Source organism: Fusarium musae, chromosome 10, assembly GCF_019915245.1.
Source record: "Fusarium musae strain F31 chromosome 10, whole genome shotgun sequence".
Taxonomy (NCBI): Eukaryota; Fungi; Ascomycota; class Sordariomycetes; order Hypocreales; family Nectriaceae; genus Fusarium; species Fusarium musae.
In genome coordinates, this window is record NC_058396.1 from 143,097 (window position 1) to 158,544 (window position 15,448).

Consider the following 15,448-nt stretch of genomic DNA (forward strand, 5'->3'; position numbering starts at 1 on the left):
AATGTGATCCATCATTTCACTCAAGGTCGGATAAACTGACCCTTCGTCACACAAAGGACATACCCAAACTGGTGGATGATCCTGTCGAAAATGCTGTTCTAACATCGACCTACTGCTGTAGTACACATCTGGTGTAGGACAGCTGTCAAATATGCAGGTATACGGACGTATGTCTTCTACTAGATGCTTTCTATACATTGGAAAAGGCATTAGAAACAAATGATAAACTAGAATACTGACGGGCAATCTCACCTCCATCGGTTGTTGTTTTTAGCCTCTGCTAATGGCAAGGTCTGACAGCAGCACGGACACTGAACAACCCTTTGCTCGTTATCATATACTCGTGGACGCGGGTATCGAGCAGACGCAGTGATCTGAGTTATGACGGTCATTGGTGTAGACTCTGTTCTCTTGGACATGGGCTCTCTGTATTCGAGCTTACTTTCGGGGACCGAAGCTGAGGTGACTGACATGGGTGCTGGCAGCGGTTTGTGAGGTTGAGCGTCAGTATCGGAGACAACGGGGACAGAAATCTCTTCTGATTCACTCGTTGAAATGGGGGTTGGGTTGGAACCTTTTTCTACGGCTTCGAGGGTCGGCAACTCGAAGGCAACAGTTCTTTTCTTCAAACCCAAAGAGTGTAGCTGAGCCTGTATGAAACGATTTCTCCGCTTTAAGTTGGCCGTGATAAGATGATTTTGCAGTGGTGTCAGCGACTCGATCGTAGTTCGAAACTCATCATCTCTAAAGCATGGGCCAGACCCAGGACGTAGAACAATAATGGCTTCCAAGTGTTTCCTCAACTCAGCATGTTCTTCCGGTTTGAAAAGGCGATCTGCTTTGTGAAGCCGAGACCGACGCCCTGTCCTACGAATAGCTAGGGACAAAGTTACGAGACTTTCCAAGGCCGAGTCAACATCAAGCAAAGGATCTTCGAGGGATCCATTGTCCTTGAGTAGATTCAAACAGTCTTCGAGCGACTGAAACAGCATAACAAGGTTTCCTTTGACCAGAGAAAGGTCAATCGGTCGCTCGCTCAACCTCGCATCTAGTGAAGCTTTTGAAGGGGCCAAGGCGCCGATACCGTCGATCCAGAGATTAAAGTCTGCTAAGCGATACTCAAATCGCTTATCATGAGATGCGTGCTGATTGGACGAATCGGGATCAGATGGAAAAGTCAAGCATGTTTGAAAGGCTTCAAGACACTTGTTGGAAAGGTCCCGAGCAGTCAGACTCATTAGATCCATGATTTTGACAACCAAAATGTGTAGTGGAACATTTTTTGCGTTCGCTGGACAGAAAAGCAGAGGCACAGAAGAGGAGATGGCGAGGATGAGGCAGCTGCATAAGGGCGAACAGGGGACGATTTCATGTCGACTATCGTCACATGAGCTCAGCAAGGGTACTCAGCCGCACGACTAAAACAGATGCTCCAACCTCCACTTAACATAGCTCAGCCTTACGCCGATAAAACATGCCAGTGACGATATGGCGGCTCAACACTTCAGTGCATGCGAGCATGTCGCTGAAGTAGCCAAGGAAGTGTATGCTCTGGTCATGGAATGCGGTATCCGCCAGCGACAACGGCTTGCGGGGGAAGTTGGGACGAGGCTGGGGCAAATTGCTCAAGAATCTTTCGCTGGCTACGAGCTTGACGGTGCAGCTGAAGAGTCAGCTGCAACGCTGTTACATACACTCCTTGAGATCTGCATGGTAGGTGGTATACCTCAGACCTAACAACGTTCACTAAGAAATCTAGTTCCCGAATCCAGCCGGGAGCCACATAGTTCCAAGACAGGATTATATGCAGATCGTGATGCTGGCAAGACCAGATAACAGGTCAAGATTGAAGAAATGTATATCCATGGCCTTTATCACCGACAAGACCCTCCCGGTCAAAGCTAAGGAGCAGTGCGACGCGTTCTTGGCCAAACTAAGCCAAGATGAGCCAAAGAAAAAGACTGGCCTGGAGCAGCTCACAACAGGCTCGGCATTGCCTGAACCAGACGACTATCCTCGCCATGTCAGCAAGAATCTCTTCGAGACCCTTCAACAGCACGCATTTTGTCACCACGTCGAAATGGCGCAGCAAAAGTCTTGGCTGAGCAAATCCAAGATGGCAAAGCCTCATCATCATAACTTGGCTCATCCGATCAGACTACACCTTGATGCAAAACCACATATACAGAGCAAGCATGCACAGTTCGAGGTTGTGATTTCTTCAGATAATATGGCTTACTGGCAGCATTTATGGCTTGGTATTCCTATGTAGGTTTGGTAGGTTAACTGACTATGTTTTTGTGACTAACTTGGCAAGGCAAACCAAAGGTCGCCGAGGTGGTGTCAAATTCGCAAATGTCTCTAGTGACGAAGAGGAAGACGGCAAGATCTCTGGCCTGAAACGCATCAATTCAGACTACTTCTGCCAAGTTTTAAAACACCAGCTATTTGCCAAAATCAATCTCAACTTTGTCAAAGGTATTGGACTCGTATCACTACCACCACCTGCTCCTCTTGAGAGATTCCTATGCCCAGGCCAAGGACTTCCTCTTTCTCTGGTCATCCAAAGCTATAAGCTCACTGACAAAGACAAGATCTTACTCGCTCATGCTATTGCACATTCATTCTGGCAGTTCTACGAATCAGACTTGATGAGGAATTGCTGGACAAGCGATGACATCTGGTTTATGCACGAAATGGATCATCAGCATTTGCCTAAAGATCAACTTGCACTGCGGGTCTATATGCCACTTGATTTCGAACATCAACAGAGAAACTCAGAAGACGAAGACAAGTCAATGTTGACGCACCCGTTCCCGCATATCCTTGGTCTGGGACTTATACTCTTACAAGTTGGGCTCTCGAGACTCTTCAAGTCAATGACGCATTTACCGTTCATTTCTCGACTGAACAGAGACCATGGTGCAGCCAGACAATTACTGGGAGAGTTAGAAAAGGCTAATTGGGCGCGATCGACACACCGGGATATCTTTGCAAGAGCTGTTGCGAATTGCCTAGATCCCAGAACATTCACCGTTTCTACCCCGAAAGCCAAGACAACCAAGAGTCCCATAAAGGATGCCCTTGTTATTGGCGCGGACGAAGATGGGATAAGGCGTAAAGTCTATACCAAAATCGTCGAACCGCTATCGAAGCTCGTCAACATCGCTTTTAAAACCGATGCAAAATACGTATCCTACTTGGCGAAATGCAAAGAGGTCGCAACTCACAACAAACTTCACTCTCAAGTCGCCTCGTTCCATACAGGCAAAACGATCGTTCCTGAAGAATGGCTGGACAACTTGAAACACATCAGCATGCACATCATGGATCTGCGAGACGAAAAGCCGGACCATGAGTTCCACCCTGTCAAGATAGCGGTACTAGATACAGGATGCGATGCAGAGTTGCCATTTTACAAGATATCAAGGAGGAAGAAGTCTATCAAAGCGTGGAAAGACTTTACAATTGATGAGGGCGACGGTACAGGTAAATCAGACTGTATGGAAGACCTCTATGGTCATGGAAGCCTGATGATCCGCTTGATCATGGAAGCTGCTCCGCTAGCTCATATTTATGTGGCTCGAGTTGCGAAAAACACTGACGAGCTCGAGTATAGCAGTGATCAAATTGCTCATGTGAGAAACAAGCATTCCTATCTGGTATTTACTAATCATTAATCAGGCAATCCGATGGGCTGGACTAGAAGTGGATGCAGATATCATCTCCATGTCCTTTGGCTTTCCCCACGACGATGACACCATCTCTGCCGCTATAGAAGACGTTGAGCGAAGTCGAAATATCATATTCTTAGCGAGTGCGGGTAATAACGCAGCTTATCAGAGAGAGGCCTTTCCCGCGAGACATCGATCCGTCATCTCCATAAGAGCAACAGATTGCCAGGGTACCTTCAATGCAAGCAACCCACCAATAACTGACAGAAATAGTACAGCTCTCGGCACGTTCGGCGATAACTTACCAACACGCCTCAACGACGAGATTACAAAACGCTTTGGTGCATATATATGTCACCCTGGATCATCAATAGCGACGGCGGTGGCTGTTGGTATTGCAGCGTCGACGATAGCTTACGCTGAGGTACTCTCGACAGTCCTCCCAATACCAACAGAGCAAAGTCCAGTAAAGTGTATAAAGAGAACTGAGGGGATGAGAAGGTTGTTGGAAAAGATGGCACCAGATCAGACAGGAAATAACAGGTTTATAAATCCTATATGGTTCTGGAGTGAGAAGGCAGATGCATGGAGGGCGTGGGCTGCTATGTATGATGCAGTATCACCATTTATGTACCGATAAAATTTCAAAACAAGAGTTTCTCGCATTTATTTCCTGTCCGAACTCGTGATATGATTGGAGACGTAAAGCTATGCCTGCGCCAAAAAGCAGTATTCCTCATCTCCAAGATCTTCCATCTCATAGTTTGGTGCATCCTCCTCCTCCTTCCTATCAGCCTTCAACACCTCGGCGTCAACGTCAACAACCTCAAAGGGCTCAGGATCAGGCACGGGTCTGCCATGCATGAATGTCTTCTTGTTCGAGAACATCTCTGAGCTTGCAGTGCCGCTGCCACGAACACGTATGGCGTGAAGACGATAGGCGAAGATAATGCCCGGGGCAGTTTCGTAGGAATCGGTCTTGGAACTCTCCTTTCCACCTGAAATACCGGCACCGACTTCAATAGGCACGGGACCTGCCGGGCCTGAACCTGACAATGAGGTATTATGCCCAACGCCCTTCTCCTTCGTCACCGTAAAAGCGGGGTGATGCAAGGGTCTGTTCGGACGACTGGGATGAGGGATAACAGCGCCAAGCTGGAGGGGCCCGTCGGGCGTGAAGGTGAAGTCAGGGGCGAGGAACCAAGACTTCATGATAGGGAGAGAGTTAATTTAAGCTCAGGGATTAGTTAATTGTTCAACTCAAAAAAAGAAGTCTTGGTTATCAGATCGTTGGGCTCCAAGCTGAAAAGGCCCCGCATCCAACTTGATGAGAATTTATTGGCCAGTAACTGAAGAGTTTCCATGTCAGCTTTCAGCCTCCTTGAATGAGAACTTGGCAATGACAGCCTCCTAGTGACATCTTGTCAGAGATCCCCTCCAATCTCCCTAGATCCGATAACAATTCTATACGGGATTTCAGATGAACTTAACCTTTTAATAGCTTGGCATTTGCAATCGCATGAACTTACCTATGGTCTAGGTGCCCTCACTAAACCCAATCTAGCGTGGGATCCCGCGCTCTAACCCCTGTCCTCGATCTCAATCGCTATAAAAAGATTTCCCCAAGGGTCTAAGACTCCGCTAAGAGTTTCAGCGTGATGCATTTGGTGGAAAAACCGCCCCAAGCCCTGTAATTCTAATTCTTAGCGACGACTGAAATCGCTCTTGGCTTCTAGAAGGAGGAGATGACCGAACACTTTAGAGTTCGTATTTACCTATTTTGACTCTTTTTAGTAATTTTGCTAACGGCTTTACTCCACTCTCCTGGCTATGCTTTTTCTTAGTGAACAGCCTCTCCCGTATGCCGGCAGTATGAGATGCCGCTAGACGGTAGCTCCAGAAAGGAGAACTCATGACATACCGGTACAGGGGACAGGCCTCGTATCTTATTGCTATTTAACTTCTTGAGTTCCCTTCTCACAAGTTTAGTCTACCAGCCAAGCTCGTCCTTCGTTATACCAATCAGTCATTCGTTCAACACATTCGCTTTACCAAAATGCTTGCCCACTCATTCCTCGCCAGCCTGGCCCTCGCAGCCCTATCCATCGCCAGCCCCGTAACCCGCGCAGAAGGCTCATGCACCAACCCCGTCGTTCGCAAAGAATGGCGCGAACTCACCAGCGCCGAAAAGACAGAATATCTCCGCGCCGCAGTCTGTCTTCGTAACCTCCCCAAAAAGGCGTACGAAGCTATAGACGAAGTCACAACACGCATGGATGATCTTGTGTACACCCATTTCACTCTTAACGAGGATATCCACTTCGTCGCGAACTTTCTTCCTTGGCATCGTTGGTATGTCCAGCTTCATGAGGATCTACTCCGCGATGAGTGTGATTTCAAGGGTGTGCAGCCATACTGGGACTGGACGATTGACGCTGACAAGAACGATGTTGTCAATTCTCCTCTCTTTGATCCCAAGACTGGCTTTGGCGGTGATGCAAAACTCACTGGTAGTGACGTTCCTGGCTTCAAGCGCTGTGTAGTCGATGGACCGTTTGCCAACACCAACCTTACTTTGGCTATGGGATGGCCTGACATGAACACCCCAGGCAATCGTCTTCACTGCTTCACTCGCGAGTTTAACGGCGGTCTTGGCAAGGATGAGGATGGTAACCAGATCCTTGGTGATATGCAAGCTAGTGCCTACAACTCTCGGGTTATGGATACCATCTACAGCTTTGGCAACTACCACGCCATGTCTGACATGCTTGAGGGCTTACCTCATGCTCAGAGTACGTCATCTCCAAGCTGATCTGATCCCCAGATACTAACAAGCCAATAGTTCACAGCATCATCTTCGGTGACATGGGTCCCGCTACCTCGCCCAACGAGCCTCTCTTCTTCCTTCACCACGCCAACGTGGACCGTGTCTGGGCTAAGGTAAGAGCATTCTCCATGTCTGTTTGTTCTCCATGGTTACTGACATTTCTCCAGTGGCAAGGTCGCAACGCCACTCGTCTGGCTGACTACACTGGCTTCAACGACCGCAACAAGTGGATCTCTGCCGACATCACCGATGGGATGCCCGTCATGCGCCTGGCTGATAAAGAGCCGGTGGTGAAAGATTATATGGATACTCGCGCTGGCCCTCTGTGCTACACCTACTCATCCATGTAAAACATTGAATAGTAATAATACCTAATGCGATTTACAGAATTGAACTATAGTTCAGCGATGCGTGATACACTAGATGCATACGCAGTGCTAATTGTCAATCATCTGATAATAGTAGTCCCTAAAAGTCGACGTCCTAGACATCATGTCAGGCTATGACTAAGTAATGATGACTCTCTCAAAGCTCATGCAAAGCCTCCACAGTCACCAGGGTCGCAACGATCGGGAGCATGGTGACCAGTCCAAGGGCAACGAGGATTAGTCCCCCTTCCTCCAAGACGAGGATTGCCGATGCACTTCGACCCAGACAATGTTCCCACTCCACCATACTCGTCTGCACACCCACAGCCGTTGAGAAGGCCAGGACAGCTGGAATCACAGAACCACCCGTTGTCTTGGCCCTATTAGTGACGACGTGAGTTGGAGTGGAAGGCGGCTTACAGTTGCATTCAATCCATCCCTGGCTGCAGTATCGTGCGATGACTGGCTCCATGGCGAGCATGAGTGTAGCGAATATGGCTGCAATCCTCAATGTAAAGTAATATATTTGATGTACTCACAAGGCTTGAAGAGTGAATGGGGATGAATAGAAGCAATGATAGGTTGATGAGGCAATAGCTACTGGCTGATGAGTTGTATGTGCCGCTATATGTAGCCAGATCCTAAGTATACCTTATTTAACATATACCACTCTGCCTACTGTCGGCATATAGAATAAGGGTTTCGTATTAGTGCTGTTCTATGGGGGCGGTTTCTTGCCTAACCCTTGACGCTTTATTATACTTCTCTTGGCTAATATACCCTTGAATGAACAGAGAAATACTCAACACTTACCTCAGCGAAATTGCGCTGCCTTGTAGTAAAGAATATACCATATTTCCGAGGATCATAATAATGTCCAGTCCTTTATATAAATACGTAGTATGATAAGTAATCTGAGCTATAAACTAGATATTTAAGACTTTATGTAATTCTCCCCTTCGGCAGGTATGAGTAATAGCAGCTCAGGTATATACTAACTTAACCAAGGGCTTCTCTTTAAGGTAAGTCAGGATCAAAGGGGTGTCTAATTATCTCCCAAGTCTAATATAATTTTAAGTCTTATTGCTTCTCATAAGGCAGAACTTCAAGGTACGTTCAGCAATTCATTAGCCTATGGTTAAATATCAGGCTCACGATGTGCTATATTAAGCTTCTGGGTACTCCCTGCACGATAAACCGGAAAGTAAAATTCCCACCAGTCACACTCGCATAAATGGGAACTTAAATTCCGAAAACAACAACGGCAATTGATAAACGAGGTTGGACCCTCCACGATCGTATGTTATGCTGAGGTATTGTTGCCGCAATCGGAACAGCCTTGTCGTTGGAATCCCACTTGCAATAAGTAAAATATTCATCCACCGTCAGTTGCCGCTAGTCGGCGAAGGAGCGGTAAACAGGCAGAACGGTTAAGCGGCACTGGCTGAAGAATTACAGTGACGTGTGCACAAGACGAGGTCTGAGGCTAGGCATGCGAGTCTGGCTACCTGCCATAAGCTACCAAGCTCAGCATGACTTGGATATACTTGTACCTCCATACACCTCTTATTTCTCCGCATCGAATATGACCTTCTGAACCTTCATCGAGTCAAACAGCTCGTAGCCTTCGAGAGCGTTGCTCAGTGGCATTACCGTCGCGGTCATAAAACTAAGGCACGTTAGATTGGCTGGGACAAATTTTATGTTGACTTACTCCAGGAGATGTTGTTTCTTAGCAAGCAGCTTCAAAGAATCCTCGAAGATACCTGAAGTCAATCGTTAGAAAGCGACCGTCACTTCTTACGAGAAGAACTTACTCCTGACCGGGCATCTGCCCATCTTGATAGTGAGGTTCTTTCCGTAGGCCTGATTCCCAGTCCACGGAATTTCTCCATTATGAACACCAACACTGGAAATAATTCCCCAGGGCCGAAGAAGCTTGAAGCCCATATCTAGAGCCGAGCTATGTCCAACAACCTCAATGATCACATCGGCGCCACGACCGTCACTCAATTCCTTGACTCGCTTTTCCAGCTCATCTTTCTGTGTGAGGTAGTTCCATGGTTCGGCACCAAGACTCTTGGCAAGCGACAGTCTAGCCTCGATACCGTCCACTGCGAGAATTGCCTTGGGCTTATACTCTAGCGCGGCGATGAGCGCACAAATACCCACTGGTCCGCAACCGATCAGAACAATAATACTATCCTCGACCTGCTCTTTACTTAGATCCTTCAGACCATTTGATGCAGCATAGCAGCCAGTTGGAAATATGTCCGCCATGAGGCATAGTTTCAAGTCGTCAATCTCTTCGGGAGCCTTTACGACAGTACTTTCAGCATACGGAATTCTCACATACTCAGCCTGTGCTCCATCAAGGGGAACGGTGCCGAAGAGTAGGCTTTTGTCACATCGTGATGAGAATCCGTGCTTGCAGAAGAAGCACTCCCCGCAGCTCACGGTGAAGGGGCTGACGATCGCGTCACCAGGCTGAAGCTTGGTAATAGCAGAGCCAACCTCATCGACGGTGCCAATAAATTCATGGCCCATGATGAAGCCGGTTCCGGAAGGTTGATGCCCGCGAAAGACATGAAGCTCGCTGCGAGATCGTAAGTAATTGATAAATGGCAGTATTCTTGCAATTCTGACCGGACCTTCCGCACAAAGCTGTGTACTTCACTTTGACGATGATGTCCTTGGGGTCTTGGATGGTAGGTTTTGGCCGGTCCTCAAAGGCAACTTGCTTGACCCCTTTGAAGACGACGGACTTCATGGTAGCTGTTAGTGGCTCAAACGTTTCAAAAATAGTATATCTCGAGATAATTATGATTCAAAGAAATCTTAAAGTAGTGTTTTAGCTGTTCTTTTTTTTAGGTAGATCAGATCATTCTTAGGGTAGGCATGAGATATCTACCCCGCTGTTGTCTCTGTAGGGCCGAGGCTCCCGGCTTACCGTTTATGGACCGGCAACCGCCACATGCTGTTATGTCATAGCTCAGCGATTTCTGAAAAATTGGGGCAAACCGCGGATACTCTGAAGATTGTTTCCTTAGGTTATCGACACAGTTAACTGGCATAAGTTTGCTATCTCTGACTTTTAGTTTCCTGCCTTCGCGAGTCCTCATGAAGCTATATCATCATATATAGCGAACTATCGACTTCGCCCACTGTTTTACGTATCTATCTTGCATCCTAGATCTTTCGCTGCAGTCTCGTATTGATCCCTTCATTCCAGGCGGTAGAAGCTGCAACACGTTCTGCTATAGTCCTCCCAATAGTGAAGACTGTATATGCAGCCCAAAGGAGGGGACAGTGACTGTAAGCGTGATATAGTGGAGGAAGGCTATCAGCGTCGACTGTAATGGCTGCTCCATGATGTTATAGTTCGGCTACCAGTAGTGGAAGTAAATTTGATCGATATACCACGTTATTCCCGACAGTAACATTCATGGGTCATATGCTCTTTTCGATACATCTTGAACGAAAGTGGTATGGTCAGGGTGGATGAACCAGGTCCTTGGTAACCGAAGGCAATGATGACCAATGCCCGATATTCTAAGAGTCTAAGCGCAAGCCCAATAGCATTAAGACATCTGCAAGGCCACCTAGACTAGGCTATATGCGTGTAATTTTCGAGCTAGATGTGTTATTTGCATTTGAGACTACTTGCTCTCCGCCTGGTAGGTTCGACGGACTGCTGATCTCTTACAATAAACCACCAAAGACAGGCAATACAGGAATGCATAGCTTTTTCGCACCAACCCAAGGTTCGTCAGTAAGCCACAATGATAAAGTTCATTAGACTCTTCTCATGGACGTGGCAAAGCGCCGGGAATCGCTTAGGCTTAAAACCACGTACTGCATTAGATCGCTTCAAAAAGGCGACGCGCCTCAAATTAATATCAGTACACTTCGCATCAACACATCGGCAATCGATCCGCCGCTCATAATAATACTTGAAGCAAGCGCGGCATGGGTTAAGCCTTCAGGTCTAGGGCGCACCATGATTGTGCTGTCAATTGTGCTCCTTTTTCTCACAGCAATAGTGATTATTCTACGCTGCTTTGTTCGCCTGAAATTCGCAATTTTCGGTCTAGATGACGGTCTCATGCTTGCAGGTTGGGTAAGTTTACTCATCATCAGCATAAAACTCATAGATATTGAAGTCGTTTAGCTATTACATGTTTCCCATGTAGCCGTGAGTATCCAAGCTATTTATGCTGGCTTAGGAAGAAAAGATGCCAGCTTAAATAGCTACCAACAGAGAGCCATTCTTAAGGTATTGACTTCTTCAAATCTAAAACTCAATCAGCTGCTAATGGATAATACCTAGTATACTTGGATTGGGGAACTTATTTACATTTTTTCATTAATATGTCTTAAATGCTCTATCTGTACTACATTCCTGCGGCTCGCTGTTAAGCCACTACATCGCAGGATAATCTGGGGCACAATCGTCTTCATTACAGGCACCTTGCTTTATGCCGTTGTCGGCATGCTGGCTGTATGTTTCCCCATAAGCGCTAATTGGGATAACTACAATGCATGTTCACCAACCATCAGAATCAGTACAGGCTATGTGCTGGCTATCAGTGCAACTGTCTCAGATTGGATATGTTCGATCCTGCCGTTCTTTATGCTGTATAAGTCTAATATGCAGAAAGCAACTAAGGTTTCTGTTGGTATTATTCTTAGTCTAGCAGTTTTGTAAGTCTCTCTCCCACTCTGTAATTCTGACGTTGAGTGCTAAGTTGCTTCTAGTGCGTCTATATTTACTCTCATTCGAATACCTTATTACAAGGGCATCACTACTCCGGAGAGCTTCTTTCGTTAGTCTCATTATTAACATATCTTACCAGACTCTGATATGTTCTCCAGATAACCTCGCATATATATATCTCTGGTCGATGGTAGAAACTAGTGTCGGAAGTATTGCTGGCTCTTTACACGCTATAAGGAAGTTGTTCCGCTCACATTTCCGTTTTGATACCACTGCAGGCTCTTCTCCACCTTGTGCTACACCGTTTTCTGGGACCAACCAAGCTGTTATAATATCACAATCAGTGGCAGCCGGCGAGAGGAATAAGAACTGGGAGCGCCTTGATGGTGGTGAAGGTTCATCTGGTCAAAAGATTCATGTTCAGGTGGATCTAGAGATGCAGTACTTGGAGAGACCCCAGACGCCCCAGGATTCAGATGGATCCCGTACGGACCTTGTGCACGTATCCCGCGGCTGGAATCTCCCACCTTGACCTTCCTTGAAGCAAAGACGCGAAAATGCAGTTGGTCCATTCGATCTGGAAAGCCGAGTTTGGCATGCACCATCCAGTTATTCTCCCAGTATTCGACTGCATTGCGCAGAGTGCGGAGAAGGGACAAGGGAGACTTGCTCCAGAAATTCGCTACACGGAGTCAGGACCTTTCGCAATTATACCCTATGAATGATTACACGACTAGATGATAAAGGTTGAGCATCCCGTCAGTGGATACGGTTTCGCGGGTATGGATAAAATGTCAGTCCCGCTATTTCCGATGCCCTGCCGATTCCCGATCTTAACTCCGTCTTCTCGGCATCACTACTACGTATGAGTTATTAATGCATAATGGCCAAGCGCTACAACCACAGCGATATAAATCCAACGAATACAGCTATTAAACACAACGGTAGTCATATTCATCTTGGTCGCGATTCTCAAGACCCATCATGTCAGCTCAGGATTCCTCTCTGCGTGAGACCAACTGGCCCACTCTGGCCAGCTACGTCTCTACACACAACGACACTTATCCTTTCATCGATCCGTTGAAAGCCGACCTAACAGGCAAATCAGTCTTCATCACTGGCGCCTCCAAAGGGATCGGAAAAGCGACCGCGATTCGCTTCGCCATGGCAGGCTGTTCCAAAATCATCCTCGCCGCCCGCTCTGGCATGGCGGATGTTGAAGCGGCTGTCATAGATGCTGCCAAGAAGGTCAATCGGCCCCGACCTCTCATTCATTCCGTCAAGCTGGATATCACATCAGAGGAGTCCGTGAAAGCTGCTGCAGAAACAGCGCAGGAGATACTCGATGGCAGCCTAGACATCGTGATCAACAACGCAGGCTGTCTTGAGGAGTGGAAGCCCATCGCTGAGTCTGACCCGTCGGAGTGGTGGTGGACCTGGGAGGTCACCATGAAGGGCACTTACCTCTCTGCCCGTTATTTTATCCCACTGCTTCTCAAATCATCAACCAAAACTATCATCAATATCAGCAGTGTCGGCGCACAAATCATCGTTCCCGGGGCGTCAGCATACCAGACGAGCAAGTTCGCTCTGTGCCGATTTACTGAGTTCATCGACAAGGAATATTACGAGCAGGGATTGGTCGCCATATCGATTCATCCGGGCGGGATCAAAACTGAGCTGGCTTTGAACATGCCCCCTGCGATGCATTCTCATTTAAATGATACGGCGGAGTTGGCTGCTGACACGATGGTTTGGTTATCTTGTGAGAGGCGGGACTGGCTGTCGGGGCGATTTATTACGGTCAATTGGGATATGGAGGAACTTGAGAAGAAGAAGAAGGACATCCTTGAAGGAAACTTGTTTAAGTTCCGTATGAAGATCTAAAATCCAATGTAAGGACATTCCTCTATTCAGACGGATCGGAAGATTTACGTTACGGCTGAAGTATCACGTGAAGACATGGTTCTGCCAATAGGTTAATGGATTCATCATTTCTCTCCCATTTCTGCTGTTTATTATAACCGTGAGATGCATGAAAAGATGGTTAAAAGATAAGACAATGCTTTCAGTCAAGCTTTGCGTCTGAAGGAGTTTCCATCAGGGCAGACTTGGGAACAGTGGTACCCGGGAAACACTCCTCATCAAGTTGGCAGCTAGCTATGAGGTCTACATCATAAAGGTGCTTTTAGAGCTTCTTCAGATTTTGGATGACCTCGACATCAGTTGAAAACTTGTCCCAGGTGTCTAGGATCGGGACAATGACTTCTGGATCCAAAGCGTTGTACTCGGGAAAATAATCATTGAACGTCGGTAACCCTTGCTCCAATTTGTTCAAAATACTTGAAACGACTGTTGTAGGTACAGCCACGGTATAGCCCAGCGCTTCCGAAGGTCTCATCCACTCCAGACTTGAGGTTGGGGATATGCGACGAATGAGCCCCTGCCAGAATCTTTCCTGCGCCACTAATGTGTCATTGTTCTAACCTTGATCGGGAAGCCCGGATGATGAACCCGTGGAAGCGATAGATACCCGTCATTCACTTCCCATTGTTAGTGACAAGTGGCCAAGGCTACCTGTTGGCAGAGTTTAAAGGAACTCTCGGACTGTAAAGTATCTATATTCTATAGAAGTGGATTCCATTGCGTTTAATAGGCACTACTTAATACAGTCTGCACGTAGTCCTGACTTCTTCACCATCCTTTAATACTAGGTTCTCTCTGCTAGAATAAGCTTATAGCTATAAATCTTAACTATAAATAACACTTTAAGCCTATAATTTAGATATTAATACTATAATAACTAACTAATAGCTATAGTAAAATGCTAATATTATTAAAACTTAAAAAATAACTTATTTTCTTATTATTATAGGCTATAAAAAGGTGCTTTTAATATATTTTCTAAAATAACTAAATATAAGATAATAATAAAGTAATATAGTAATACTTAAATAAAAGCTTATTTATATAATAAATCTAAATAAATTCTAGTAGTAATATATTAATAGAATTTCCCTTAATCTTAATAATATTAGGGATTACTAATAGACTTTTAAAAAAGAAAATAGCTTTAAAGCTATTAAAAATAAAAAAGATAAAATTTTTAAAGCTATTAAATTTAAAAAATAAAATAAGCTTTTAAATAACTTTATTTAGTAATTAGTTATTTTTAATATATATACTTTTACTTATATTATTTAAAGACTTTTTTAGGAAGTTAAGAAAGCTATTAAGTAAAAGAGGGAGGTATTAAAAGCCTTTTTTAATAATAAGGCTAGATATAAAAAGACTATAAAGTTAATTAAAAGAAGAAATTAAAAATAAATTAAGTCTTTAATTAAGATATAAAAATATTATAACTTAATATATTTTAATATATATATAAATATACCTTACCTTTTTTTTTTAATTAAGAACTACTTACTTTATATAAGTTAAGTATATATTATTTAACTTATAGAATTAATTATTATAAATAAGTTAAACTTACTTTATTTAACTTATATAATAAGATAAATAGAGTTAAATAGATTTTATTTAATTTATATATTATTTAAGTATATATATATACTTATTTAGTAATAGATAGAACTTAGCTTACTAGCTATTAATAATACTTTTTTACTTTAATAAGCTTAACTTATACTATTAATTATTAAGAGATATAATACTTTAATATACTTAATATAATACTTTATATATTCTATAAATATAAACTTAATATAGCTAGTTTATTTATTTAAAAACCTTAATTATTATATATTAATAGCTTTTATTTAAAATATATTATATTTATATTAAGTAATATTATACTATTAAGATATTTAGTAATACTAAGCTAGTATCTTTTTATATTAAA

The 15,448-nt window shown here is 44.6% G+C and overlaps 5 protein-coding genes across 5 annotated transcripts; 3 read left to right on the top strand and 2 right to left on the bottom strand.

Moving 5' to 3' along the window:
* Positions 1–1,864: 1,864 nt before the first annotated feature.
* Positions 1,865–3,938, top strand: J7337_012193 (uncharacterized protein; the record flags this gene model as incomplete). The annotated part of the gene is made up of 4 exons (XM_044829723.1): positions 1,865–2,268; positions 2,318–3,638; positions 3,685–3,823; positions 3,904–3,938. The coding sequence occupies 4 exons, from the start codon at positions 1,865–1,867 to the stop codon at positions 3,936–3,938; spliced, it is 1,899 nt and encodes a 632-aa protein (XP_044674639.1).
* A 444-nt stretch (positions 3,939–4,382) lies between these two features.
* On the bottom strand, positions 4,383–4,886 carry J7337_012194 (uncharacterized protein; the record flags this gene model as incomplete). Its single annotated transcript, XM_044829724.1, has 1 exon — positions 4,383–4,886. The coding sequence occupies one exon, from the start codon at positions 4,884–4,886 to the stop codon at positions 4,383–4,385; it is 504 nt and encodes a 167-aa protein (XP_044674640.1).
* Positions 4,887–5,730: 844 nt separating this feature from the next.
* J7337_012195 (uncharacterized protein) lies at positions 5,731–6,851 on the top strand (the record flags this gene model as incomplete). The annotated part of the gene is made up of 3 exons (XM_044829725.1): positions 5,731–6,466; positions 6,517–6,614; positions 6,669–6,851. 3 exons carry the CDS (start codon positions 5,731–5,733, stop codon positions 6,849–6,851), a joined length of 1,017 nt encoding a protein of 338 aa, XP_044674641.1.
* Positions 6,852–8,435: 1,584 nt separating this feature from the next.
* On the bottom strand, positions 8,436–9,639 carry J7337_012196 (uncharacterized protein; the record flags this gene model as incomplete). Its single annotated transcript, XM_044829726.1, has 4 exons — positions 8,436–8,538; positions 8,584–8,635; positions 8,687–9,465; positions 9,521–9,639. The coding sequence occupies 4 exons, from the start codon at positions 9,637–9,639 to the stop codon at positions 8,436–8,438; spliced, it is 1,053 nt and encodes a 350-aa protein (XP_044674642.1).
* A 2,931-nt stretch (positions 9,640–12,570) lies between these two features.
* J7337_012197 (uncharacterized protein) lies at positions 12,571–13,473 on the top strand (the record flags this gene model as incomplete). The annotated part of the gene is made up of 1 exon (XM_044829727.1): positions 12,571–13,473. The coding sequence occupies one exon, from the start codon at positions 12,571–12,573 to the stop codon at positions 13,471–13,473; it is 903 nt and encodes a 300-aa protein (XP_044674643.1).
* Positions 13,474–15,448: the final 1,975 nt, after the last annotated feature.